This window comes from Dunckerocampus dactyliophorus, chromosome 18 (assembly GCF_027744805.1).
Source record: "Dunckerocampus dactyliophorus isolate RoL2022-P2 chromosome 18, RoL_Ddac_1.1, whole genome shotgun sequence".
Lineage (NCBI taxonomy): Eukaryota > Metazoa > Chordata > Actinopteri > Syngnathiformes > Syngnathidae > Dunckerocampus > Dunckerocampus dactyliophorus.
The window spans coordinates 13,759,026-13,785,455 of NC_072836.1; the positions used below are offsets into that span (position 1 = coordinate 13,759,026).

Consider the following 26,430-nt stretch of genomic DNA (forward strand, 5'->3'; position numbering starts at 1 on the left):
AATTAATTATGTTTATTTCATCGAATCATACACATACAGTAACTTCATCAGAATTTTAGAAAAGCATCAGTTTGACCATATGAAGACATTTATTTTCCATAAAATGTGATATTGTCCATAAATAAAAGAATACATGTGGCATTTATTATATCACATGGATATATCAAATACTGAGTATATTGAATGAAATGATGGTTCATGGTACTTGAAAGTAGTTTAGGACTGACTATACACACTAAACATCTTGACTATTCCCTCTCCAACAGCGTGTCTCCGTCTTCTCATGATGGAGGACTTTGGCTTTGGTTTTGGGATTCAGTGTCCCAGTTCTTGCCACGGTTCCTCTTCCTGTTCCTTTCTGCCATGACCACGGCTGCCACCACCGTTACCAGCACGGTGACCGTGATCACGAGTACGGTGGCGGTCTCTGCGATGCACAGCTGGCTGTCGACCCAGGCCAGCGAAGACCCGGCGAGCTGCGGCGGGTCGTGGCAGGTCACGTTCCGGTAGTCATCGATGTGGAGATGGCGAACGTGCAGGATCTTGCTGAAGACGCGGTGCAGGTCACAGTCGCAGCTCCAAGGGTTACCTGAGAGGAACGTACAGTAACCAGTGGATGAAGGGAAGTGTACTTATACAATATTCTGAGTTAAACAATGAAGGCTGTGTTCACATACTGTCATCAAATCCTTCTATCACTACATTGTAACATTTAACACCAAGATGCTCTATTACCATGTACTGTATGTTATAATGCAATATAAGACGCTCCGATCAGGGTTTTATGCTGCCAATTCCGATTGCGATCATCCATGAGTGAGCTCAGCGGATACCAATCACATATATTAACTGTAAATTTTTCAATTTATTTATAATGGGTGCTATTGGCCAGGGACACGGTATAGGGAGGAAAAGTTAGGACAATTCCAATGGACCCCAAAAAAGGGAACCATAAAATCACCTTAATTTATGCAAAAACATTTACAGTAGATGCCCCCACAATGTAAATAATCCGTTCCGAGAACCTTTATGTTATAGGGTTTTTATGTTACACGAAGCGTAAAATACATGTAAATAGCCTAATCCGTTCCAAGATCTTCCCACTCCTCACCCCTTTGGCCCTTCAAAATATTCAAAGTCCACCAAATATGGTGGGAAAATATAAGAAAACGTTACCATAAACATAGTACAGTAACATTCCAATATATAATAAGGTAATAAATAAGAATACGGTAAATGAATAAAACTGAAAAACAAAAACAATCCTACCATTCATGAGATGTCTTGATTAGGAGCGCAAGTGGAGGCAGGAAGGAGGAGGAGGACTAGCCTGAGTCGAAACACGACTCAAAGAGTCTAAGAGTCAGCTGGTCTCACAGACAAACGCACACGCACTACACGATAATGCTGTGTGCTGATAATCAGCCAATGAGATGAGAGCGTAGGCGGTGCCCCGATAATCAGCCAATGAGCCAAATGTTAGTCTGAACTTGCACGGACTAGAGGCATTATTAAAGTTGATTGAAAAAAAAAAAAGGCTTTACGTTATATGGAATTTCTTCTGTAATACGAAGCAAAAACTTTACATAAATTCTTCATGTTCAGTGGAATTTATGTAAAAGGAGGTTTACGTTATACGAGGTACCACTGTGCTTACATTTCCAAGAGAACATACAGGATATCACTTGTGAAGCTTACAGAGGATGAGACGCAGTCTTTAAGGAGACTTTAGATTGTGAGCATAGTCTGATGGCGCTCCGGCAGGGCTAACAGGTAGCATGCAGAAAGGCTGTTGGCGCTGAGAAAGGCTGATCATCTGGTCCGATGCATTCAGGTATTTTTCGGGTTATTTGCTTGGCCTTCTCACTCTCAAGCACATACGGGCGAGTGTTGACTATGTTAGCTGCCGTTTGACTGACGGTTGCTGCACCGTGAGCCTCGAAAACTCACCACACTCAGTTAAGTTGTTTTTCAAATGCTGTGTGAAATTAAAGCTTTTTACGGTGCTAAGGTTATTTTTCGTGGTATGTGCTGCAGGATACAAACTTTGCATCGCTCTCACAAACGGCATATAAGTGCCACACGGCAGACATGTTGGGTTTGCTGCCATACACCTGCGCAGTGTGAAGGAATGGGGGAGGGCGACAGTATCCAAGACATGAGAGCAGGACTCTACATCGCACTCTGGGGTCTCTACAGGCTGCACGCTGCAGGAGTACGAGCCACAGGTGATTGGTTTTTGAGGTCGGCATGTCATTCACATGCTTTTCCACACATATCGGCAGATATCGATTGGTTATAATGTATTGTATATAACTTATTGCACTTATATTATTACTTATATTATTATTATACAGCGTCATGCTTATGTACAGTGGAACTCGTTTAAGTTGACACGCCTCTGCGGGCCCTCGGTGTGCAGATCAATCCAATAATTGCTCTGATTGAATTGAGACTAGCATGATGAGATTGCTCATTTTCAGTTGTGTTCAGTGTTTATTTTCACAAATATCTGTGTGTTTTTGGTTGTGTTGTAAGACATCCTGTAGCCATGGCAGGTCAAATACATTTTCAGCACCCTGTTTAACTTTGATGAACTTAAAGTGACAATTGTGACCATACCTGTCAACACATTTGGAAAGCAAGGGAGCTTTTCCAGGAAATAAGGGATATTCCAGTAGAAATTCCACCACTGAGGGGGTTGAAATTTTGGTTGTAAAGACCAGAATTTCCCTCATTTTTCCTGATTTACTGTGAACTATCCCTTTTATTTTCAAATGCAAAGGATCGACAGGTATGTTTTGTTGTTTTTTTTTGCAGGAACAACACCAAAAAAATATGCAAAGTAGCAACCTGCGAGCTGGATGTGAGTAGCTGTTGTGTGCAGACTGATGAAGGTTTTAAATTTCAAGTGCTGCAGGTTGTTTCCCTCCAGAGCGAGAACGGCCAGGCTGTAGAGAGAAGCCAGAGCATTTGTGTCTATCTGAGAAATGTTGTTGTGACTCAGCTGGAGCACCTATATACACACACACACACACACACACACACACACACAGAAAAGTTATGGTTTTATCACAGGGCATCCCTATAGATCATCATATGATGGCGCTCACCTCTAGTGCAGGCAGCATATCCAGGCTTCCTTGGTGCACTACAGCCAGTCTGTTGTTGTGCATGTAGAGCTGTCTGAGTCTAGAGAGGCCCCTGAACACACCGGAGCCAACTGACACTAAATGGTTATGACTGAGGTCCAGTTTCTCTATGTTGTCCAGATACTCAAAGCTGATGGAGGAATGGGCGCAATGGGTGGAAAAAAGACTTAAATGAGATTAACACAACAAACACACACACACACGTCTGCTATGAAAACGTGCGCAAAGGTGACAAACACAGCAGCAGCAGCTTCATCAAAACAAATCCTGTGTGCTTAAAGAGCTTCACTTTTCAGAGCACACTGACACTGGGCCGTGCTTTACCGTGATTACCATCCACTCTTCCCCCGCAATCCCACTAACATGCAATCATTCCCGCTTTAGCATGTGCTCATCACTCCTCAACAGCGAATCCCAACCACTGTGCTGCGGCGTATTCGTGTGCTGTGAGAGATCATCAAGTGTACTGTGGGAAATGATCCAATTTCACTTACTGAAAATGATCATTTATGTACTACAAATAAAGTGTCTTCGCTCATCTATCAATGCCAGGAACGTATAGTTTAAATGCTCTTGCTCTAGATGGCAGCAGGTACATCATTCACCTGTGTATCCACCTGTTGCCTTTCATACAACATTTTTTAAAGCAGAAGGAAGCAATAGTCAACACATGCATTTGCTTATACCGTGGATCATTTATTTACTTACTGAATCATATCCTTGTGACTTTGGCCGGAGGTGTAAGGAGAATAGATGCTAAAGGATTTTGTAACCTATGGCAGTCCATTTGTGCACAATTCAAAAGGGTGCATTTTGTTCGTTGCGAAAAGATAAATGAAAGAACGGGTGAGAAGACGACAGTGAAACAAGAAATGATCTTTAGTCCCGTTCCGACGCTTCAAAGGTTTACGCCGGGGGTGTCCAAAGTGCGGCCCGGGGGCATTTGCGGCCTGCGGCTGTGATTTTATCGGCCCGCAAGCACAGTCTAAAAATGTAATTTAACAAAGAAATTTAAAAAAAAAAAAAAAAAACAGCAAAAATGGGAAAATCAGTCAATAGTAATAATATTAAGAGAAGAGTTGTAAACTAGCAAAGGAAAAAAAAGCCATACTTTCACAAGAATAAAGTAATCGTATGAGGAAAAATGTCATTTTAGTAGCATGAAGTTGAAATATGAAAGAATTTTTTAAAAAGTCAAAAACGTTGTAATTTTTGGGTGCAAATTTATAACATAGGAATAAAGTCAAAATATTAGGAGAAGAAAGTTGAAATATTTTGAAAATGATACAAAAAAAACAATAGCAGAGTTTTTACCAGAGTAAAGTCAAAATATTAAGAGAAAAAAATAGAACAGTTGCAATGTTATGAGAATAAACATGTAAAATGAGGAAAAACATCATTTTAGTAACAATGCTGAAATAAAGAAAATATACATTATAAAGTTATAATTACAAGAAGAAAATTTACAAGAGGAAAGCTGAAATGATATGGTTGGAAAATGTAAAAAAACCCCAGCAGAAATGGAAAACAACAGATGTAGTTTTATGGGAATAAAGTCAAAATATTAAGAAAAAAGTATTAATCGAATGAAGAACAAAAGTCGCAATTTTATAAGAATAAACTCGTATTATTATGGAAAAGATGTCATTTTTAGGAGCATATCACCTGTATTACAAAGGTGAAAGGCAGTTTTTCCTTGAGCTACATATAGCTTCTTAGCATCTATGTGTTGGTTTCCAAAATATCAAAGTGGCCCTTGCATCCTTTCATTTTTCAGTATGTGGCCCTCGCTGGAAAAAGTTTGGACACCCCTGGTTTAGGCTGAAGTATGTTACAGCATCGTCATTACGCCCGTGACCTTGTACCTTTTTTTACCTCTGCCACCTTGTACAATTTTGATGACTTTGGACCTGACTCGACAATATCATCAAAGACAAGTCGACCTGGACTTTGACATCAATGACTTGGGACTTGACGCGGACTTTAACCTGATGACTAGAAAATATAATTTTCAGTGAATGTGTTGAGTAAAATGTGTCCCCATTCAAAGTATTCAAGTAACGATCATTATGTAATAGGAGGGTAACGATTCATCGATGCATCATTTATATTCCTATGATCCAGCTACATGGAGCCGTGTCCAGCAAAGTTTCCATTCAGGACGAGGTATATCGATCTAACATCGTTTAAAAGGTAATCAATCGATTGAATCAATGCTAGGAAATGAAGCATTGGATTTAATGCTTACATGAATTGTTGTCTACTTGTTTGTTTATATCCAATTCGTTTATTTAGCAGATTCCCTTCCAAAAAACAACGGGAATCTAGGACACGTCACCTGCACTGTCCAGTATCCAGGTATTTATTTCACAGTCAGACTGGTTGAATGTTTTGGCTAAGAAGTTACTGAATCGATTCAAAGTTACTGAATCGTTTCGGATCGTATTGTTCTAAATGAGCCAATATCTTCCTTGAATCGACAAATCACGAATCGTGGTATGAATCGAATCGTTATTCATATGAATCATTACACCCTATTATGTCATTTCCAGCAAGACAACATATTGAATTTTCCCTTTGAATCTGCCACATTGAATGCATCTATTAACATCCAATCACGTTTAAAAACAAACAAAGAATGTGTGGATTAAAAATCCCGAATGCTATGTCAGCTATATTTTTCTGTGACTACCGTAAGTCTTGTCACGTTGGTCTTATTTTATATATATAAAAAATAAAACAATTCAAAGTGCATTCATTGTATATGTCAAATGTAAAAGATTGTTACGTTGTTAAAATGGTATTTTATTTGGGGGACACTAAACAGTGTTTAACGCGCCCTGTCTTGGAGTTGCACGTCTTTATTTGAGACATGACTTGTGACTTGAGACTAACCTGAGACTTGCAAAACACTGACTTGCTCCCACCTCTGGCATTTTGTCATTTAATATACTTGTTTCACACTACAACGACATGCTGTCAAGTATCACATCAACAAAAGCGACTGTATATTTAAAAAACGTACTTGTGGCCCACGTTTTACATGCTACTTTGAGTCCGAAAAGAGGTGGTGATTGCGTGGAATGAGGAGCACCTGAAAGCAGACAGATGATATAAGTTGTTGTGCTGCAGTCGCAGCTCCCTGACAGCAGACAGACTTGAAGAGAAGTCGGCAGGGAGACTTGTTATCTGGTTCCAGCTGAGATCCAACTTCTCCAGGTAGGACAGTGAGAAGAACGCCTACGGACAGTCATTAAAAATGTTATTCCTCATTTGTCACCTCACTTTCAATATTCCCTCCAAGCCTACCTTTGGCTGAATGTCCTGGATCTGACTGTTGGCCAACTGTAGCACCCGTAAGGACCACAGCCCCGTGAAGGCCCTGGTGCATATCTCGCTCAGGTTGTTTCCTCCTAGCTCAAGCAGCCAGGTGCCGTGTGGGAGTCCCCTGGGAACATGGTCGAGCCCACGGCCGTGACAGTCCACCAGGTCGGTGTGTTCGTAGCAAAGGCACTGATGAGGGCATAACCGCAAGCATGCCACGGTGGGGAAAAGGTGAGGAGGTGAACAAAATGTAAGAAGGAGTACAAGAAGGATAAAGAACATGCTTCCTTGGAGGGACGAGGAACCTCTCAGATGAGTAGTTTAAGTACGGATGAGTGCAAAGTCAGCATTGTGGCACCTACAAGCACAGAAATTGATTTTAGAATCGTGTCATGCATGCAGGCCCTTTTTGCATAAATAGGAATGACTGCAGCGGAACACGCTTAAGTCGGTCTATGTCGACCAACACATCAATCCCTTTGATTTTGGTTATGTCAACAAATTAAATGACACCACAGAAACACTTGCTGCTAGCGTTTTATTTCATGTTTAATGTTAACGCTATCTGCTCACAATCACAATATAATAGGACTGGCCGAAGGGCTTGTCATTACAACTCCGTGCACTAGATGGCATCATAAAGGCATCGTTAGAGGCACTTCAGCTTGCTTACGGAAGGTGCTCTTCAAATTTGCAGGTGAAAGCCAACAACTCGCTTGACAACACAGTGCAAACGGACAGATGGTCATCAAACACAACAAGTCTTACTCACGGTGCAAACCAGAAAATACCCAGAACAAAACACAATAATAATGGATGGATTAGTTCAGGGTAAATTATATTAGATACTGTGATATTCATTAAATAGTCATAGTAGATGAATTAATACAGGGTAAATGATATCAGACACTGTGGTATTCAATGATGATAATTCAGGATAAACACTGTGGTTCTTAGCGTTCTTCTGTGTAACATTTAAACATACTGTATACTTTTATTTGTACTGTTTTTTAAACAGACTCATATCAGTACACTGGTTGAGTACCTTGCTCAAGCCGTTCCATAGTGTGACTCCGCATACTGATATGCATCTACTATGAAGGCTACAAATGTGTTTTTGTGCACCCTGTCAATGTCTGTACGGTCTACAAGTATTTGTATTTTTATTTCATGTAGCAAAGAACAATATTCAGTATACTATTTATTTCTCATTTTGAAACTTATGTGTCCTTTTGTGAGGACACAACAAGCTCATTCAAAACCAAGTTAAGCAAGCTTTCTTCCATTTTCCCCAGCTGTCACTCACCTTTGCTCCTGACGTAGCCCGCTTCGGTGCAGAAAATGCTCCAGAGTTCATGACGGCGAGACAAAAAACAGACAGTGATGCCTTCCAGGGAGGAATGAATATGATGATGATAATGTGAGACTCGGTGCAGTCAGTCAGCTGTGTCAGTAATCCTATAATCCTTTCCAATCACCAAATGTTTCCTCTCATCCACTAAACTGGCATCTCTGATGTTTTCATCAGCCCTCTGTCTCTATGACCCCACACCACCCCCTCACATTTTCTCTTAATACTGCTGTGGTCTCTCTTCATCCATCTGTTTCTCTGACTCTTGTACTGTATTATATAAAGACTTCTAATGCAGAATCCAACGGGGTCTACCTGATGAAACCTTTCCACAACCATTTTGTTGTGTCACCTCTCCCAGTTGCAGCTTTATTGATATTGATTATTACAAAATGCTAAATGCAATGAGATCAAGTCATAGTCTTTGCTTTTGACTATTTTGCTTGTAGAATTATATGTAATAAAAGGGAATAAGGGAATCGTTTTATTATTTTGTTGATATTGTTCAATGGCTCACAAATAAGTTTGTTGATAAAAAAAAAATCTTTGCCCGTTGTTTCATTCTGATTATTTTCATTATAATCATGATCAACAAATTAAAGACAAAATTAGAAAATTTTCAATGTTCTTGAAAAATGTCAGATAAGTGTCTGTATTAGTATCGGATCGATACCCAAATTCTATGCATCTTCTATGCCGCTTATCCTAATTAGGGTTGCTGAGCCTATTCCAGCTGACTTCGGGCGAGAGGCGGGGTACACCCCGGACTGGTCGCCAGCAAATGGCAGGGCACATATAGACAAACAACCATTCACGCTCACATTCATACCTATGGACAATTTAGAGTCACCAATTAACCTAACATGCATGTTTTTGGAATGTGGGCGGAAACCTGAGTACCCCGAAAAAACCCATGCACGCACGGGGAGAACATACCCAGATCTCCTGATTGTGTGGCCAACGTGCTCACCACTCGGCCACCGTGCGGCCCGTACTCATGTATAAAATATGTAATATATTAATTCAGAGGTGGGTGGAGTAGCCAACAAAACAACTGTACTCATTTAAGAGTATTGTTACTTTAGAACTATTTTACTCAAGAAAAACATGTCATGATACACATATCTGTATCGGTTGATATCGGCATCGGAAATTGAGAGTTGGACAATATCGGTCATCGGTTATTGGCAAAAAAGCCAATATCGGACATCCCTAGTTATTACATTTTTACATGTTTCTCTTTGTGTTAAGTACATGTGGCGAAAATAAAACATTGTGTCATGTATTCACTTCCTCCATTTCAACTTTCATCGCTGCCATTACATTATGCGTTTGTAACTTTATATAGTATATCACGAGTATAATAGCTAACAATGCCGATTTTTTTTATTAATTCATTTTGTATCTAGTAAACATAGTTTTTACTATTCACCCAGTTTCTCCTGTTCCTGTTTGTGGACTTCCCAGGTCTGCCTTTCACACAAGAGTCCCGGATATTCTCCTTCAAAAGCTCACCCAACTTACTGTGCCCCCCTCCACCTGTCAGTCTACGGTCTACAGTGGACTCCTTCAGGTTCCTGGGCTCCAGCATTTCCCGGGACTTGAAGTGGTGCCCCCACATAGACACGGTTCGGAAAAAGGCGCAGCGGAGGATGTACTCCGTGAGACTGCTCAAGAAGTTCAACCTGCCTGAAGAACTGCTAACAACCTTCTACAATGCAATAATACAGTCTGGTCTCCATCGGGACCAGCATAGACAAAGTGTACGGGTCCAGGGCCACAAGGGCCGCTCACATCCCGTCCACAAACTAGTCCACTTCCTCTCCTCCGATAGGCAATACAAAGCACTGTTTGGCAAAACAACCAGACACAAAAACACCTCCTTCCCCATGGCTGTCAATTGATATTGAAGACAACACACACTCCCAGCCCCCACAAGCTGACCTGTCTGCATGGATGTAAGCTACTTTATTATTTATGTACATGTATATTACCAACCACTGCTATTTGCACCCATGGGCATTTGTAGTTCTGGAAGTCACACTGAATTTATAAACTGTAACACTGTAAATACCATTATTATAGTTATCTGTAATATTCTATGTAATTATGTATAACAGTATTGTCCTTCTCCTTTATATGTAAACTTTATATACTATTGTTGTAATTTGTAACAGAGAGTGATGTCAGACCGGGGTCAAATTACTGGTTTGGTTACGTACATGCAGAATAAAGCTATTCTGCTTCTGAGTTTACCGGTTGATGTCGATTAGCTCAGACGTCATCTACCCGAGTACGGAAGCCTGGAGGGTTGTGTTGTTGTACCTGGAGCATTAACGGCTAAAACTGTACGGCTCCATCATAGAAACACTTTCTTCACGTCTCTTGGGATGTGTACAGCACAAATAATGTATACACAGTATTGATATTGGTAATTAAATCGCATTTTGACGGTGTTAATGGATGTTTTAAATAAAGTTTTTTTTAATAAAGGCGCACAATGCGGAAGTAGTAGTGTGACAAGTGTCTTCAACGGATTTTGGAGCGAGTGTTGGTTTACGGAGACATAGAAAATGTAGCGATGCGAACAGTATTTTCTGTCTTTTCTTTAAAATGGAAACGATGTGTATTTTTTAACGACAGTGTGACATGTTGACAAAGCTGGAAGGGAACGTCACAGCTTTATAATTTAACTGAGTGAAAGGTAGGCGTCATTTCACTTATTTTTTATCACAGCATTCTTTAATTTCTGGACATTTTAAAGAAAATGCACTTGAAACATGTAACCTCCTTTTCGCTTTTCATTTTTTATTTAGTCTGGAGTTGTCCGATGTAACTATTGCTATCTTTTGGAACTTTGAACCCCTTGTGTTTACATTACCTTTTTTTCGTACATATTTTGGTCCGCAGCTGGCTTTTTATTGGCCCTCGACATATTGTAAAAACTAAATAAATTCATTTTTACTGAGATATATCATTATGCTTTGTCGCATATAACCTGAAGCTAGGTTGGATTGGTTTTGGCATCTTTAATGTAAAAAAAACAAACAAAAAAACTCAAAATGGTGCCCCGCATCCTTACATTGTTACGTATGTCGGCGGGAAAATTTTGGACACCCCTGCTCTTGTGGCAAAGTTTAAACCCCACGTTGTTAAATTATATTTTTGATGGGCAATTTATTTGAACTATTATCACAATTGCTAAGTGAATTCTTACAAAACTGGCTATAAATTAGGAATAATTCCTTCCCCTAAAACTAAAAATAAATCAAACTTTTCAGTTGAATGTGTGTTATTAAATTGTTGGCTTTCGGTGTTATCCAATAGAGTTGAATGTTTAGGAAAGTTTGGGCATATTTACATTAAATGTTTTTCATTCATATTTTGAATATGGATAACTTTTTTCACATTTGTATTAGCACCCAATACACCGACTGGCCAGTGTCAGTGCAAAGTAAGCTTAAATGACAGCATGGCGATATTAACCTGGATTCTACCACAGCAACTAAGAAACTGCACCCTTTTAATTCATTTGCTAAAGATTTTTAGCCACCTGAACAAATATTTTCACGTGTGTGAAAGCTTTATTATTATTATAGTCAAGGCATACAACAAAATTACCCCAGTAGCTCTCTTAGTCTAAAATATCATTTGAAAATCAAAATATGAAATATTTGTTATCGCCCATTCTCTGGTCAAAGTCACAAATGTGCAAAAAATAGTTTACGTTTTGATTATATTGGTAGCCGCTTATGTTGATGTCAATCAGCCAATCTGAGGGGCGTCGACATAAACGGGTTGTCTTGTATCTTGTAGTTGTGTGCGCTGTCGGTCAGCAGCAGTCATGGCTGAGGCTGGAGCTCATCTGACGTCCAGCACCGCGAGGGAGCAGCCGTCTATCTTTGAGGTCTTGGCTCAGGAGTCTCTGATGGATGCGGTGAAACCAGCACTGAGACATGCGGTCAAGGTGAGGCACCGCCTCCCCTGTTGTGCTACCAGTCGATTCTGATGCCCTTTTGTCCTCCTCAGGTTCTGGCAGAGTCCAACCCCTCGTGCTTTGGTTTCCTGTGGCGGCGCTTCGATGAGTTCTACCTGCTGCTGGATGTCCTCCTGCAGAATCACTTCCTGTTTAACTGTAGTGCGTCCTTCTCGGAGAACTTCTACGGGCTGAAAAGGGTTTCAGGAGGACGAGGCCTTCCTGTTCGCCTGGGACTGCGAAGGAAGACCCGCTGGAGGTCTCTTCTTCTTCTCTGCCTGGTACCGTATCTGCGGGCCAAGCTGGAGGCCACGTTTGCACGCCAAAGGGAGGAAGAGGACTTCTCCATACGGCTGGCACAGAGCAGGAGCCAGAGGCTGTACCGCGCAGCTGTGGCAGCTTACCCGTACGTCAACTCAGCCTGGCAGGGCTGGGTCTTCTGTCAACAGCTGCTCTTTGTTTTTGGAGCTGTCCGTACCCACAGTCCTTTGCTGTGGCTGGCGAGGGTCCGACTGGCTCGACTCACCGAGCGAGATATCCGAGACATGGAGCTGAAGGCACGCACAAGTGGCAGCCCGGCTGGAGCCAGGTGCGACTCACGTACACTCACTAGCCACAAGATTAGGCACTATTTAATTCTGAATAGTTTATAAAGCGTTTACAGAACTGCAATTGTGCACTGCTGCAAATAGACACAAGGTACTCAATGTTTATTTGTACTTTCATGTAAACTTGCTGGTTTTTGTGCAGCACTCTCCAGAGAATGTGGTGGTTGACGTCACAAGCAGCGAAGGGCGTGGCCATCTCCCTGTCCACCTCCCTCTCCATGGGGGTCTTCTTCCTGCAGTTCCTGGAGTGGTGGTACTCCTCTGACAACCAGGCCACCGTGAAAACCCTCACCTCCCTTCCTGCGCCGCCGCCCCCCCTCCACCTGGAGACGGCCGACCACAGCGAGGAGCGCGCCAGGACGCGGTGTCCGCTCTGCCGAAGGCTTCGCGTCAACGCCACCGCACTGTCCACGTCGGGATTTGTCTTCTGTTACCGCTGCATCTACACGTACGTGAAAGCCAACCACCGCTGTCCGCTCACCGGCTTCCCAACGGAGCTGCAGCACCTCATCAAGATCTACTCGCCTGAGAGCTAGACGGTATGTGACCAACTTTATAGTCTAGCACACAGGCAAACACCCCTGAGTGGAACTAAAAGGCGGGCTATTAATAGCAACCCGTTTATGTTGACAACCGATTATGTCAACATAAATGGGTTCCACTGCAGAAGGTCTGTCTTGACTCCCAGTGTTCATGTTGTAGTCTCCTTGAATAGGACTTAGATCCATGCACTGGCTCTAATTCTACCACTGCTCCAAAACGCTAGGGGGCGACGTTGGTCCTTTCAGCTGGTTTCAATGTGTGGTCCTCAACAAGGAAGATGGTGTGAAAAAGTGTTTGCCCCCTTCCTGACTTCTTATTATTTGCCTGTTTGTCAAGCTTAAATGTTTAGATCATCAAAGACATTTAAATATTAGTCAGTGACAACACAAGTGAACATAAAATGCAGTTTTGAAATGAAACTTTTTTTTTAAGGAAGAAAAAAAATCCAAACCTACATGGTCCTGTGTGGAAAAGTGATTGCCCCCTAAACCTAATAAGTGGTTGGGCCACCCTTAGCAGCAACAACTGCAATCAAGCGTTTGTGATAACTTGCAATGAGTCTCTTACAGCGCTGTGGAGGAATTTTGGCCCACTCATCTTTGCAGAATTGTTGTAATTCAGCCACATTGGAGGGTTTTCCAGCATGAACCCCCTTTTTAAGGTCATGCCACAGCATCTCAATAGGATTCAGGTCAGGACTTTGGCTAGGCCACTCCAAAGCCTTCATTTTGTATTTCTTCAGCCATTCAGAGGTGGACTTGCTGGTGTGTTTTGGATCATTGTCCTGCTGCAGAACCCAAGTTGGTTGGCTTGAGGTCACGAACAGATGACCGGACATTCTCCTTCAGGATTTTTTGGTAGACAGCAGAATTTATGGTTCCATTTATCACAGCAAGTCTTCCAGGTCCTGAAGTAGCAAAACAGCCCCAGACCACTGTTGGTATGATGTTTTTTTCTGAAATGTGGTGTTACTTTTACGCCAGATGTAATGGGACACACACCCAGACAAGTTTTGTCTCGTCAGACCACAGAGTATTTTCCCAAAGGTCTTGGGGATCATCAAGATGTGGCAAAATTAAGACAAGTCTAATGTTCTTTTTGTTCAGCAGTGGTTTTGGTCTTGGAACTCTGCCATGCAGGCCATTTTTGCCCAGTGTCTTTTTTATGGTGGAGTCATGAACACTGACCTTAACTGAGGCAAGTGACGCCTTCTTTGGATGTTGTTGTGGGGTCTTTTGTGACTTCTTGGATCAGTAGTAGCTGCGCTGCAGGAAGCTTCACCAGTGTTCCATGTTTGCACCATTTGTGCATAATGACTCTCACTGTGGTTTGCTGAGTCCCAAAGCATTAGGAAATGGCTTTTATGTGTTTTCCAGACTGATAGATCCCAATTAATCTCAGGTAAACTCTGCTTTTTCCACACAGGGCCACGTGGTTCGGATTTTTTTCCTCCCTTGATAAGAAAAAGTTTCATTTCAAAACTCCCTTTTGTGTTCAGTTGTGTTGTTGTTGAGTCATATTTAAATTAGTTTGATGATCTGAAACGTTTAAGTGTGGCAAACACTTTTTCGTGCTAGTAGCCGACTGTTAACTGCCAGAAGACCACCGGTCAAATTGATAGCATGTTAACGTGTGTATGAATGACTCCTGTGGTTTTGGTGCTCCTTAAAGGCGTAGGAGGAAAAAGGTGTAGTGCGTCTATAATACTTTTGCTACTACTTTAAAACATTAAGTAAATGTTGCAAAAGTAAAGGCTGCTCTTACAAAGAGCAGTAAATAAATACGAGGCCTTGCTCTGACTGACTATTTGAAAACAAGGGCTTTATTTTTAATGATGGATCACTTGTCAATCACACAGTCCACATCATTTTTATATTTAATAAAATTTGACTAATCCGACTGTTGCCGGTCTTTGGATGTTCTCACTCGCTAAAATATATCTTATTTACTAACATGTCCTCTAATTGTATATAACTTGTTAGAGTACGGCTGTTTGGTATATTTACTTTATACCCAACATGGATGTGATCAGAAGGTAGGTTGTTTTTCATCCATATACGGTGGATACCCGTCATTCAGCAATATTTTGTTTTATTTGGTTATGCCATTTTTTCCACATAAAACACCTCATTCACCGTAAGTTGGTAATATAACTATAATACAGGTAAATACATGTGAAAAAAGCCCACAATTAGTACATGTTTACGTCTTTATACTTCACTGATAAGGATTTCATGTCCAACATTGAGATTTTGGACTTGTTTTGGTAGTCCTTGAACGCACCATAGTTGTGTGCTGAAAATATAAAGCAAATACAGTGGAACCTTGGTTAGAGTCCACCCCGGTTAGCATGTTCTTTTTGGTTAATGTCGAAAATTTACACCACAACTGGAGTTTTACTGACTAACGGGCACTCGAAGACTCGAGTTTCACTAACGCACGGGTATTCGACAAAGACTCAAGTTTCACTGACTCACGGGTACTCCTGGGAGACTCAAGTTTCACTGATTCACAGGTATTTTAAGGATGCTTGGCAAAGACTTGCCTTTCACTGACTCGTGGGTGCTAGACAAGACTGGAGTTTCACTGACTCACGGGTGCTTAATGAAGACTCAAGTGTCATTGAGTCTCAGGTGGTCAATGAAGACTCCAGTTTCACTAACTCATGGGAGCTGGCCGAGCATCTCCAGGTCGGCAGCAGAACTTGTTCCGCACGCGTGAGTTTCTGCCCCGCTCATGATCCATAAGAGCGAATCAAATGCAACAAGCAGTCAGTGAATTGCTTTATTGAGTTTCCAGACAAATTTAACAACAGGCCCACTTAAAAAAAACAACAAAGAAACATTATTCAGGAGCAACATCACAACATTAAGAGTGAGGGAATTAAAAAAAAAAAAAAGTCCACAAAGCCCTGAACTGAAGGTGTGAATGATCACTAAAGTCAGCATCCCTTTCAAAGGAAATGAGACGAGGAGAAGAACGGGGCTGAGAACAAATATCATCATCAGTAATCGTCACAGTTATAGATTGCTTGAATAGCGTGTATTGCACATGTGTACACGTATTTGCACTTTATATACACGTGAGTCAGCACACAGTATGTATAGACACTCTAAGAGGAACGTTTGATTATTATTATTTTTTGAATCAACAAGGACAGAAGGAATGTGCTTGTGAGTTTTTGAACAAAACAAAGCCAAAAAGGAGGGAACGTCCCTCCTGAAAAAGAAGGTCCCACTCATATGCAACCTTCCCTTGAAATGGCCAAACACATACTCCCACATATTAGCAGGATACTACTGTACACCACAGTATCAAACATAGCAACAAATACGCAAGTCATGAGCATAATAAGTATGGACTGCAGAGTAGGGGTGGGCGGATCGACCTGAATATCGATAGTATCGACACAAAGGGTTGTATCACTATCGCGCTGATGCACTTCTCTTGAATGTCTTCTATGTTTACTTTTACAAATATCTGTGTTTTGTTGTTCATATTGTATTTAGATATTGTTTATAAGCTCAGGGAATACGTTCATCCACACAGGAAGGTTTTGGGGGCAAAAGAGCCAAGAGATTTGTATAAACGCACGGCCGTAGATCCTTGAATGTATGCAGGTTTCTGTCTAAATAATCCAGTTTTTATGCTAACTTACAAGAGAAAGTGGTTTGATGGCAATTATGGATCCAGGAGAGGGCGCTGTCTCAAGTTAATTCCATCAACATTTTCCAGCAGGAGGATGCTTTGACTAGATGTGATGTTTTGGAAGTAGACGTTCTTTATGAATTTAAAAAGCGCTTAATACGTGCGAGAGACATATTATAGGGTTTATGGTTAGCGTAAAATGACATGCTTTTTATGGGTGCATCCATTATCCACGGGCAGGGATCCACTGCATTGACTTTATTTTGCTGAATGATCAAAGATCTTGTAACATTTCCAGTAAATAGTGCAGTACTGGCCCTGTATTTACTTGGCATCGGAACGATACCAACATTTGCAGTATCGCCCAACCCTACTGGGAGCCTCCAAACACTAACATAATCAGTGGTTTACTACCGAGCGTGTAAGACTTGCTTTGTCTTGTCATGTTGACACAAAGCAACACAACATGACTTTTAAGTGTTGTATGATCTCGTTGACGGATGACAAACTGATTTGTGTTCCTCGGGCAGCAACCACCAGCAGTCTAAAATGTTTATTTCACTAAAAAGCAACTTGTTTGCTCTAAAATGTTGATTTGTCAGGGAAAGTGGTCCCAAGAGATTGTATGCGAGACACGCAATCATGACACAGTAACAACCAGTACTTCTACTGCAGGGGTGTCCAAAGTGTGGCCCACAGCTTGTTGTTTTTTTTTAATTAGGCGGTGGAACTGGGAATTGTGAAGCCTTGTTTATGTGCATTAAATAATAACTCGTTTATGAAAGTATTTATTTTATTAAAAAATATCAGTATGAAATACTTGAACAAGTAATAATTTGTTTTAATTTAATTTGTTTTTATTTTAGAAATAACTCGAAGGTTTTGAAAAGTTTCATGTACCATGTTGAGCAGTAGATGCAATTATACTAATGGCCGCCAGAGGGTGCCCAAGTGACACAAGCGGGGATACATTATACAGTAGTTCCATATTTTCCATCGTGTAAAGGCTAAAACCAGCACAAGAAGCTAAGTTTATGTATACCTCAAGGGAAAAAAACACCTTACACGTCCGTTTTGTGTTCTTAGGTTCAACATTTTAACTTTTTCTCCTTAAATTATGTTATTTTAGGTGTGTGTTTTTTTTGGTAGCTGTATTGTGGGCCATTTAAAAAAACAAACAAAACACACAAAAAAGAGCTGCATGCTGCAAATGGCCCCGGGCCGCACTTTAGACAACCCTGCATGAGTGGATCGTAATCGTCGCTGTTGCTGCCTACCACAATAAAACAAAAAAACAACAAAAAAAACATGTTAATATATAAATATTATGTCAATTACGCTTTGTGTGTGGTCCCACCACAGCGCTTATTGTTGTTTTCATGTGTCGTCAGCAATGCAGTGTGGCTTCATCACTGGCCACAGACTTACTTTTATAAAGCAGCCTTTGCACTCACAGAAGTGCTCAGACTACATTAAAACCCCTGGAAACGATCATGACGTAGGGCAGCGACTCCGATGCATGAAAAAGGACAGCGGTTGATGGTGTGCTTGCGGTGTTACCATGGCAACGCTCAATAGTAGTCTTCACTGCTGTCCTGTCAGTGTCATATTGCGGAGAACAGATGAGAAGCAGAGGTAACGGCACCAGCTACAGCTTTGTCACCGCCTACGCTGCAAAGGTTGATGGGGAATTCCGGAGTTACACTGAGGTTGAGAAGTGTAGCCAGCAGGTTTAGATTAGCTTCACCGGTTGTGGATCTGAGCGGTCCAGTTGTCCTGCACTGAGCATGCTAGTTCCAGTCAGAAGTTGGCATCCACTCATCGAGCCATTCAGCCGTATTATTTTCGTCATTCATGATTTATTGGTCCCATTCTTTTTACAGCATGGAACGATCACACGGCCGTGCATCTTCAATCATTTTTAAAAACAAGACTTGGGTCAAGTATTTAGAATTTATTTGGGATTTCTTGTAGTTTACGCAGGGCACGGACACCCTAGATGGCTGAAAATTTGACACAACAGGACTCCAACAGGACTCCGGGATCCCAAACTCGCTTCAAAAGTGGTTTGGCAGTGGATAAAGCTTCTTGAATGGTCTTCCTGATGTTTAACCCTATTGAATGTTTGCGGACTATGTTTAAAAGCGAAAGCAACCAAATATATTCTCTGGAAACAATACTGACACTGATTCCTGTGCACCTAATTCTTGTTTTACAAACATCACTGAAGATGTACATTGCTTAATCATTCCGTCCTGTAAAAAAGAGCGGTTTAAACACAGTGGCTCCCCGCACATTCGCGATTCAGCATTCATCGCCCTGCAAATTTGCGGATTTTTGATCCATTATATACATTATTAAAACAATTTTCTCCGATTTTCCTCCGTTTTTTTCCACAGAAGACATCTCATTTAACATAAGCGGGTAATGATGTACACATACGTGATGATACGGGTCAAACGTACAAACGACGGCCCATCATTTGTACCGTTTCTGATCATGTTTTTTCATCAAGCGCCGAGATGTTCCTTGAACGCACCATCGTTGCGTGCTGTGACTTCCATCTGTTCACGGATCATCGTACGTTCTCATTCATGAGTAGAGAGTACCTTTACATTTTATACCTTCGATGCGTTTCGTAAGTGTGTGAGGCATATTTTGGGGTTCAACCTGGATTTTGTCCTGGGTGAACAATGGCAATTGAAGGGACAATGGGAGGGTCTTGGAGATGGATGTCATAATAATGAATAATTACAATGATACAAAATGGGAGGCAATCGTCAACATGGGCAGCGACATTTTTGTCACGGGTTTTTGCCCAAAATCGATATGACATTCATTCCGACGATGAGTGTTTGTAAACTTATGACTGGATGTGTGTTTCCTGTAGGTAGTTTGTTATGTTTTAAAACAGTGAGGTGAATCCTCACCACTTCACACCCTGTTGGTTTGACTGACCACTGCAGAATAAAATAGTCCTTTTTTTTTGCGTGATATTCCAACTCGTACATGCACAACCCTCTTGTTCAACTTAAATGTGGGCAACGTGGCACAAACAAATAACAACAAAGACCCGTGAAAAGGTCAAACCCAACTACTTAACGTTGATTATAAATAGTTTGCATTGAGTTTAAAGGGAGAGCAGCTGCGTGGCCTTGCTCATATGCATCATGATGCATCCACAAATCCGAATTTATACGGGTTCATTGCAACGAAGGAGCAAATATACTGTACATCATCTTGCAGTCATGACTGTATTATCTCCACATGTGTCGTCCAGGCAAAGGGCAGCACAGCCCACCTGGACCAGAGGAGCCAGAACCTGCTGTCCACCTCCATCAACAATAACATCTTCAGCATGTGTGACCACACTACACTGTCACCGAGCCTCGTTTCAACCTAGAATCATAGAATATATCCATAGAACCACTCTGGCAGGATAAAACCCGGTTTTATCTAAATGTACATGTAGATATATGTGGAGACAGGTGACATACTGAAAGGAAAAAACACTGCAAAGCTGCCAAAACTGCTCCTACTGCGCCATAAATAAAGCTCAATGTTCGGAATTTGTCTAAAACAAAGCATTGTTGCATTCATTGCTATATCTCCTGTTACCTGTCACCTGTCTTCACATATGTTCAGTTCATGAGGCACACCTCAATGAACCTAACATATTATAATACAACATCCATCCATCCATCCATCCATCCATCTTCCTCGGTGAGGATCAGCGGTGACTTTACGGCTCAAGCCTGAAGGCTGAAACTCGTGGTGCTCTTATGAAATCAACTACACAAACGTTGTCTTTACATTTTGTCCAACCCCCTGGAAAAGAGTTGACAAAATAGCAGGTCTAGAAAGTCTCTTTGTGTTTGTACATAGAAGTATTTACAGGTTTAGAAAAAGGACGGACACGGCGATGCAACATGACAGGACACCGCTCTTACACCAAACATAAAATAGTACAATTTAGAAAGAACTTTTTTTTTTTAAAAAAACAAACAAAAAGGAGGAGGGATGTGGTGGTAGTGTTTTTAAAAACAGACCGCCTTTCTAAAGGGGAGGCAAGAAAGAGAGAGGTGGTGGTTTGTACATATTTGCTAATTGTGTTGCAAGCTGGCCTGTTTGTTATTCATCTTGCTTTAACATTCAAATGTCTGATGGAATTCTACCATTTTTAAAATAACATCATGTAGATCATCTATTTTATGATACAGTGCAACCCGCTGACGTCCCTCCGATTGGCTGACATGACCGAAATTAGCCATTATGTTACTCGCCAGGGAGAATGGACGACACGAAACGGCAGTCTGTTGACCCCGCTTTCCTCCATTTGTGCAAAATGTATTTAGCGTAATTTCCGGTCTACAAGCCGCTACTTTTTTCTTAACCTTTGAACCCTGCGGCTTACACAGCGGTGCGGCTAATTCATGGCTGTTTAATCTTGTGACATCTCCTTTAGTTCAGAACTACTACTAATCGTTTAAATACCGTGCCACTCGCAAGTCAGCGCTTTCTTTGGCAGGAACCAATCGCAAGCTATAAGCCCTAGCTGAGCTCAAGAGCGCCCTCCGGTGGCCCGGCAGCCATGGCTGCTTTTCGTATGTATACCTTTTGAGTGTTAAGTTGCTGTGTGATGATCTAAGATGACTCCACGAGTCAGATTGTTAATATTGAGTAATGACCTCCTGCCATTTCTGATGGGTTGATAAGCTCGTTGTGTTTCTCATCACTCACGATTGGCTCCTCTCAAATAAAGACCTGTCTGGTCCACACGGTCTTGTGCGCACCACAATATGTCTTTTTATGACGTGGACATGTGCGGCTTAAACATGCACAAATCTGTTTTTCTCTCTAAAGTTAGTGGGTGCGGCTTAAACATCGGAAATTTTGGTAGCTAGTTGTGTAAAGTTGGGATGAAAGAAGTTTACCGCAAAAGAAGAAAGGATGTTTGGTCGTATGCCGAAGCCTTGAAGGCAAAGACTCTGTCCCACACTGCCGTATAACAAGTCCGTCTGCTCCGTCTAAATCAGGGGTGTCCAAAGTGCAGCCTTGACTTGTTTATTATTGGAAAAATAGAGCAAAAAGGCTGAAAAAAGCTGAAATCTCGATACTGCTAATGAATAACACAAAGCTATGGCTTTAAATTTACAGTAGTGTGAAGATGTGTTTGCCCCCTTCCTGATTTCTTATCTTTGTGCATGTTTGTCACACTTAAATGTTTCAGATCATCAAATTCTGCTGTCCAAAAATTCCTCAAGGAGAATGTCCGGCCATTTGTTCGTGACCTCAAGCTGAAACGAACTTGGGTTCTGCAGCAGGACAATGATCCAAAACACACCAGCAAGTCCACCTAGCTACAAGACTTTGGAGTGGCCTAGTCCAAGTCCTGACCTAAATCCTATTGAGATGCTGTGGCATGACCTTAAAAAGGTGCTTCATGCTGGAAAACCCTCCAATGTGACTGAATTACAACAATTCTGCAAAGATGAGTGGGCCAAAATTCCTCCACAGCGCTGTAAGAGACTCATTGCAAGTTATCACAAACGCTTGATTGCAGTTGTTGCTGCTAAGGGTGGCCCAACCACTTTTTAGGTTTAGGGGGCAATCACTTTTCACACAGGACCATGTAGGTTTGGATTTTTTTTCCTGCCATATATTTCTCCCTAATAAAATGTTTCATTTAAATATATTACATATTAATAATATTTACATTTGTTTGATGATCTGAAACATTTAAGTGAGAAGTGGATAATGAAGAAAAAACTATGAAAAACATCTACAGTCATGGAAAAAATATTTGACCACCCTTGTTTCTTTAGTTTATTGATACATTTTAATACCCGATACAACTCAAGGTATATTTATAATCATTTTTTCCATGACTGTATCAATATCCAGTTTGCATCTTGTAAAAAGCCAACTGGACGGACCACATGACTTGTTTTAAAAATTATATTTGGATCACTATTAACTTGGAGTACTGTTAGTTTAGAGTACTACTAGACTTCGAGGCCCCTATAAGCGGCGTACTGCCCTGCAGGAGAGGGAGCGTGATGACAACGAGCGGGCATGTTTAAGCACATTTGATGTGTTTTTGGCCTAAAGCATTTTTAAGTGTAAAAATGGCTAAAGAAACTAAAATACAAATATAAGACATTCAAAAATTGAAAGACACGTTCTGATATGTAGTATTCTACACTATTTACATTGATGAGCATTGAACATTGAACAGCCACCGCAGGAAACACTATACAGTAGAACAACAAGGAACTCTTCCAATGCTAATGTGTGAGTCTAAATTATGTCTTATTTTCTGTTATTGGGTAATAAAACCGTATTTAGAAAGTTTGTCTATACTCGAACTACAAAAATATTCTATTTATAAACGATGAATCCAACTTGTCACAATCGGGTCTGGAACCAAATAACCGCGATAACCGAGGGATGACTGTACGTGACACGTCATGTCTGTGAAAACATTTATTTTTATCCTATTGTTGTCAAAATGTCATTTTTGCCTATGGTGAGTTCAGTGGCTGGAGAGGGACGAGCTGTCTGCCTGGCCACCAGCCACAAAAGTCTAAAAAGCGGTAAGATTTTGCTGGCGGTCGGAAGTTTTGAACATGTCCAGCGCGCCGTCTGTCAACAGGCTGAAAAATGAATTCAAATGTTCAAAAAATGTACGCCTTTGTTTTTCAGAGGGAATCGTTAAATTGCTATTTTTTAAGCTTGAGAAAAGCAGCCAACCGTTTATGTCAACGTCGGTTTAAAGCGGGCACTTTTTCGCAAAAACAAGAACACGGTGGACCAGGACTTGATGAGTTGGTCAGGGTTGACTTAAACGGGTTCCACTGTAATGATAGGAATCTCTAAATGTGTTCCAAACTGCCACAACCCCTCTCTCTCCCTCTCCAAAATATATAAGGTTAACAAATTAAGGCATCCAGATGAAAAACAAGAAAAAGAAAATGAAGTGACCAAGTGTAACTACAGCTGGATGTGTGTGTGTGTGTGTGTGTGTGTGTGTTTCTTCAGTCCTAAACGGCTGGTTTGTGTGCTGAGGTGTTGCGGTGTTTGTGTTTGTTTTTTTTCGTGTTTCCGGTTGGATGCTTTCTTCCCCCCCCCCGTGTGTGGACAAAAAAAGGCACCTAGTTCCTTCCTCATTCTTCCTGCTCCATCAGCCGAGCTCACTGCGACCGCCTCTTTGCGGAAAAGCCGAGCATTGCGCTTGGCGTCTGACACTTCGGTTCGCTCTTTGTCGCCCACAAATTTGACAAAGGAGGGAGACTCAGTGGTGCTGTGTGCAGGTTGCAAGACAGGAAGGAGCGTTACAGTCAGTTACACAAAGGGCGTGTCCTTGCTGACTTCCTCCTCCTCTGGTTGCCATGGAAATGCTAACAATTTGTCTGCTCCTCCAATGGAATCATCTGATACTGTCAGAGCTTCCTCCCTATTGTTTCCTCAGCCATTCGAGGTCCTCCACAACATTTCCACTCTCTCTGTGTGAATGTGTGTGTACCTATACACAATCCATAAGGGATGCCGAAAGGTAGAGAAGGTGCCCGGAGGAGGGTGAGGTGGTCTTCATGTGTGCTTTCCTTTTTAAGCCCCTTCTACAAAACAGGCTCCTCCTCCATTGGCTCCTCTGTTGACCTGCACGGGAAGAAAAGTCACATGTAAAAAGATTTCAGTTGGACTGGCTGCTTGCACATTTACTTGTGACTTTCACCAGAAACATAAAAAGAATGGGCGATGATAAAGGATTTGTTTGTTTTTTTTAATTTTCTGAAATTTCCCCTGCCACCTGCAGAGACTTCCACGAGATCCATCCATCCATCCATCCATCCATCTTCTATGCCACTTATTTTCACTAGGGTCACGGGGGCATGCTGGAGCCCATCCCAGTTGACCTCGGTCGAGACGCAGGGTACAACCTGGACTGGTCGCTAGCCAATCACAGGGCATCCACGAGTTTATTTATTTGTTTATTAGGGACAATGCATATTAATGGCCATCTGCAACCAATAGAGATGTACTGTAAATATGCCACACTGCTAGTAAGCAGGTAACAGAAAAATAACAATACACAATATAAAACAATTAACAATAAGACAATAAACACAGAACATAAAAAGGCTAAAATTGGTCAAAAATTGGTGTGTATGTCTGAGACCCTCTTATTGTTAATGGGAGTCTGTTCCAATATTTTGTTCCTTTCACTGACAGCACTGTTTGTCCAAAAGTGGTACGTCTGTGTGGTACCTCACAGTCCCCACGAGCTGCGGCCCTCGTGCCAATCCCACTCCCCGCCCTTCAAAGGGGTGTGGCAAGTCCATGCAAAACTTGAAAAGTTCCAATGGGTCTGTGCTTTAATGTTGTCAGCTTGTTGTCGTCAGCAAGTAGCAAGAAGAATATCAGCAAACCGAACCAAAACAAGTATCAGTGAACGTAGCTGTCTCCATAATGCACATACTCACCCTGACGCATTCACAGCCACAAGAAACAGTCGGACATCACAAACTCTACACAAAACTTCCAGCTTGCTACCGTACCATACTTGACTGTAGTGTTGGTAATGAGTATATCAGATGTTGAAGAAAGCCAACATAGAGCATCTGTGCTTACAGCCTGATATAAAATCAACAACATTGATGTAGTTATGTTCAATGTTAAGAGTTCTGTGTTGCCCGACTTTTCGACGAGGCCATGAAAGTGTCAGGCGGAGCGTGTGCATGTGTGGAGACAACTGGGCTCGCTGATGTTCTTCTAGCTACATTTGGTGGTACTCTTTGGGCGTGGTCGTGACTGACAGTAAAGGTTTCGGCAGATTCAAATTTAAGTAGCGGGATCGGATTGGAAGTGAAAAAGTGGGGAATGGTGCACCTGTAATTGGACATAAACATAGGAATTATCCCTCTGAAATTTTCAACCGTGTATGGCAACGTTGTCTTACGCAGGTACTTTTTTAGTAAAAAGGAGAAGGCGGTAGACCAAAACCTGGTGTGTTGGTCGACACAGACAAGTTGTTGACATAAGCGACATGTTATTTTAAAAGTTACTTTACAAAGTTACTCGGACAGCTTCCCACTGACCTGCTGCCATCAGTGATGTTGGCAGCCGAGCCTGACTGCTCGACATCGACACTCAAGGAGGCCATGGCGCTCACTGTGTCTGCCTCGTCCTCCTCCGATTGGCCGTGAGCTCCCAGGGGGTTGTCCAATAGCGGCTGGCTGCTCGTCTGAGACAAAGTCTGGAGGCAAGACCAGTGTTTGCCTGGAACACAGAAGACACGGTGTGATGGGGAAGACATGCTGTGGCTTCTCACCATTGTTCTGTGTGCGTCTGAGAGAGAGAACTCACTCTGGATCTCTATCACTCTTTCCAGCGAGGCACAGGCTTTAGGACACGGCTTCTCTTGAGGCCACTGGAATGCTGATCCACTCTGCAAAGGACACACTGAGTGAGTTAACATTTGTCATTCACCTTCATTGTGTTTTTCATCCCACCAATGTTCCACTTAAGAATGTCCGATAGTATCGGTCGACCGGTATTATAAAATGAGATATCAGATTATATTGCTGTTGGCTTTTCTGCCGATAGACGTGTGAGTGAGAGCTCATGAAACTGCACTGTGGTCCATAAAGCAACACAAGTTGTTAGCTCAGACCCAAAACTTGGAATTATTTCATATGTTGCTGTTCATAGTAGGAGGATATAAATGTTTCAAATAAATCTGGTATTTTTTCTATAACTTACACTGCATATTGCAGTATTTGTCTTATTTTGCACAAACAGTGTTTATTCGTGAAATGCATCCCGTGT

At 41.7% G+C, this 26,430-nt stretch overlaps 3 protein-coding genes across 19 annotated transcripts in view; 1 reads left to right on the forward strand and 2 right to left on the reverse strand.

Annotated features, from left to right (window-relative positions):
• The window catches only part of pex12 (peroxisomal biogenesis factor 12), a 30,049-nt gene that overhangs the window by 344 nt on the left and 3,275 nt on the right, over positions 1-26,430 (forward strand). The window contains exons 2-12 of one of the 10 annotated variants that reach the window (XR_008566713.1): positions 267-2,228; positions 2,821-2,866; positions 5,277-5,345; positions 5,451-5,510; positions 6,285-6,371; positions 6,457-7,896; positions 9,295-10,531; positions 11,644-11,794; positions 11,857-12,392; positions 12,554-12,950; positions 21,833-26,068. Coding sequence is in view for 1 of the 10 variants with exons in the window: in XM_054759164.1 (XP_054615139.1) it covers positions 11,672-11,794; positions 11,857-12,392; positions 12,554-12,947 (1,053 nt within the window). In the remaining 9 variants the exon portion in view is untranslated. Of the gene's footprint in view, positions 1-266; positions 6,372-6,456; positions 7,925-8,555; positions 10,532-11,643; positions 11,795-11,856; positions 12,393-12,553; positions 12,951-21,832; positions 26,069-26,430 lie in introns of those variants that run through there. The other 9 variants (XR_008566711.1, XR_008566709.1, XR_008566714.1 and 6 more) reach the window with 9 other exon arrangements.
• On the reverse strand, positions 17-7,886 carry si:ch211-237i5.4 (carboxypeptidase N subunit 2). Of its 3 annotated transcripts, none has more exons than XM_054759161.1 (6): positions 7,783-7,886; positions 6,462-6,834; positions 6,247-6,392; positions 3,114-3,282; positions 2,854-3,016; positions 17-589 (listed from the first exon to the last, which is right to left on the reverse strand). In XM_054759161.1, the coding sequence occupies exons 2-6, from the start codon at positions 6,756-6,758 to the stop codon at positions 282-284; spliced, it is 1,083 nt and encodes a 360-aa protein (XP_054615136.1). In that variant the 5' UTR covers positions 6,759-6,834; positions 7,783-7,886; the 3' UTR covers positions 17-281. The 3 variants fall into 3 exon arrangements, with proteins under 3 accessions (XP_054615136.1, XP_054615138.1, XP_054615137.1); XM_054759163.1 differs by having other exon boundaries at positions 6,462-6,665; positions 7,783-7,882; XM_054759162.1 differs by having other exon boundaries at positions 6,462-7,863.
• hdac5 (histone deacetylase 5) overlaps positions 15,713-26,430 on the reverse strand; it is a 68,023-nt gene continuing 57,305 nt past the window's right edge. For all 6 annotated transcript variants that reach the window (XM_054759160.1, XM_054759157.1, XM_054759159.1 and 3 more), the window contains 3 exons: positions 25,969-26,050; positions 25,701-25,881; positions 15,713-24,261 (listed from right to left, as the gene is read on the reverse strand). In XM_054759160.1, the coding sequence (XP_054615135.1) occupies positions 24,222-24,261; positions 25,701-25,881; positions 25,969-26,050 (303 nt within the window). In that variant the 3' untranslated portion in view covers positions 15,713-24,221. The remainder of the gene's footprint in view (positions 24,262-25,700; positions 25,882-25,968; positions 26,051-26,430) is intronic.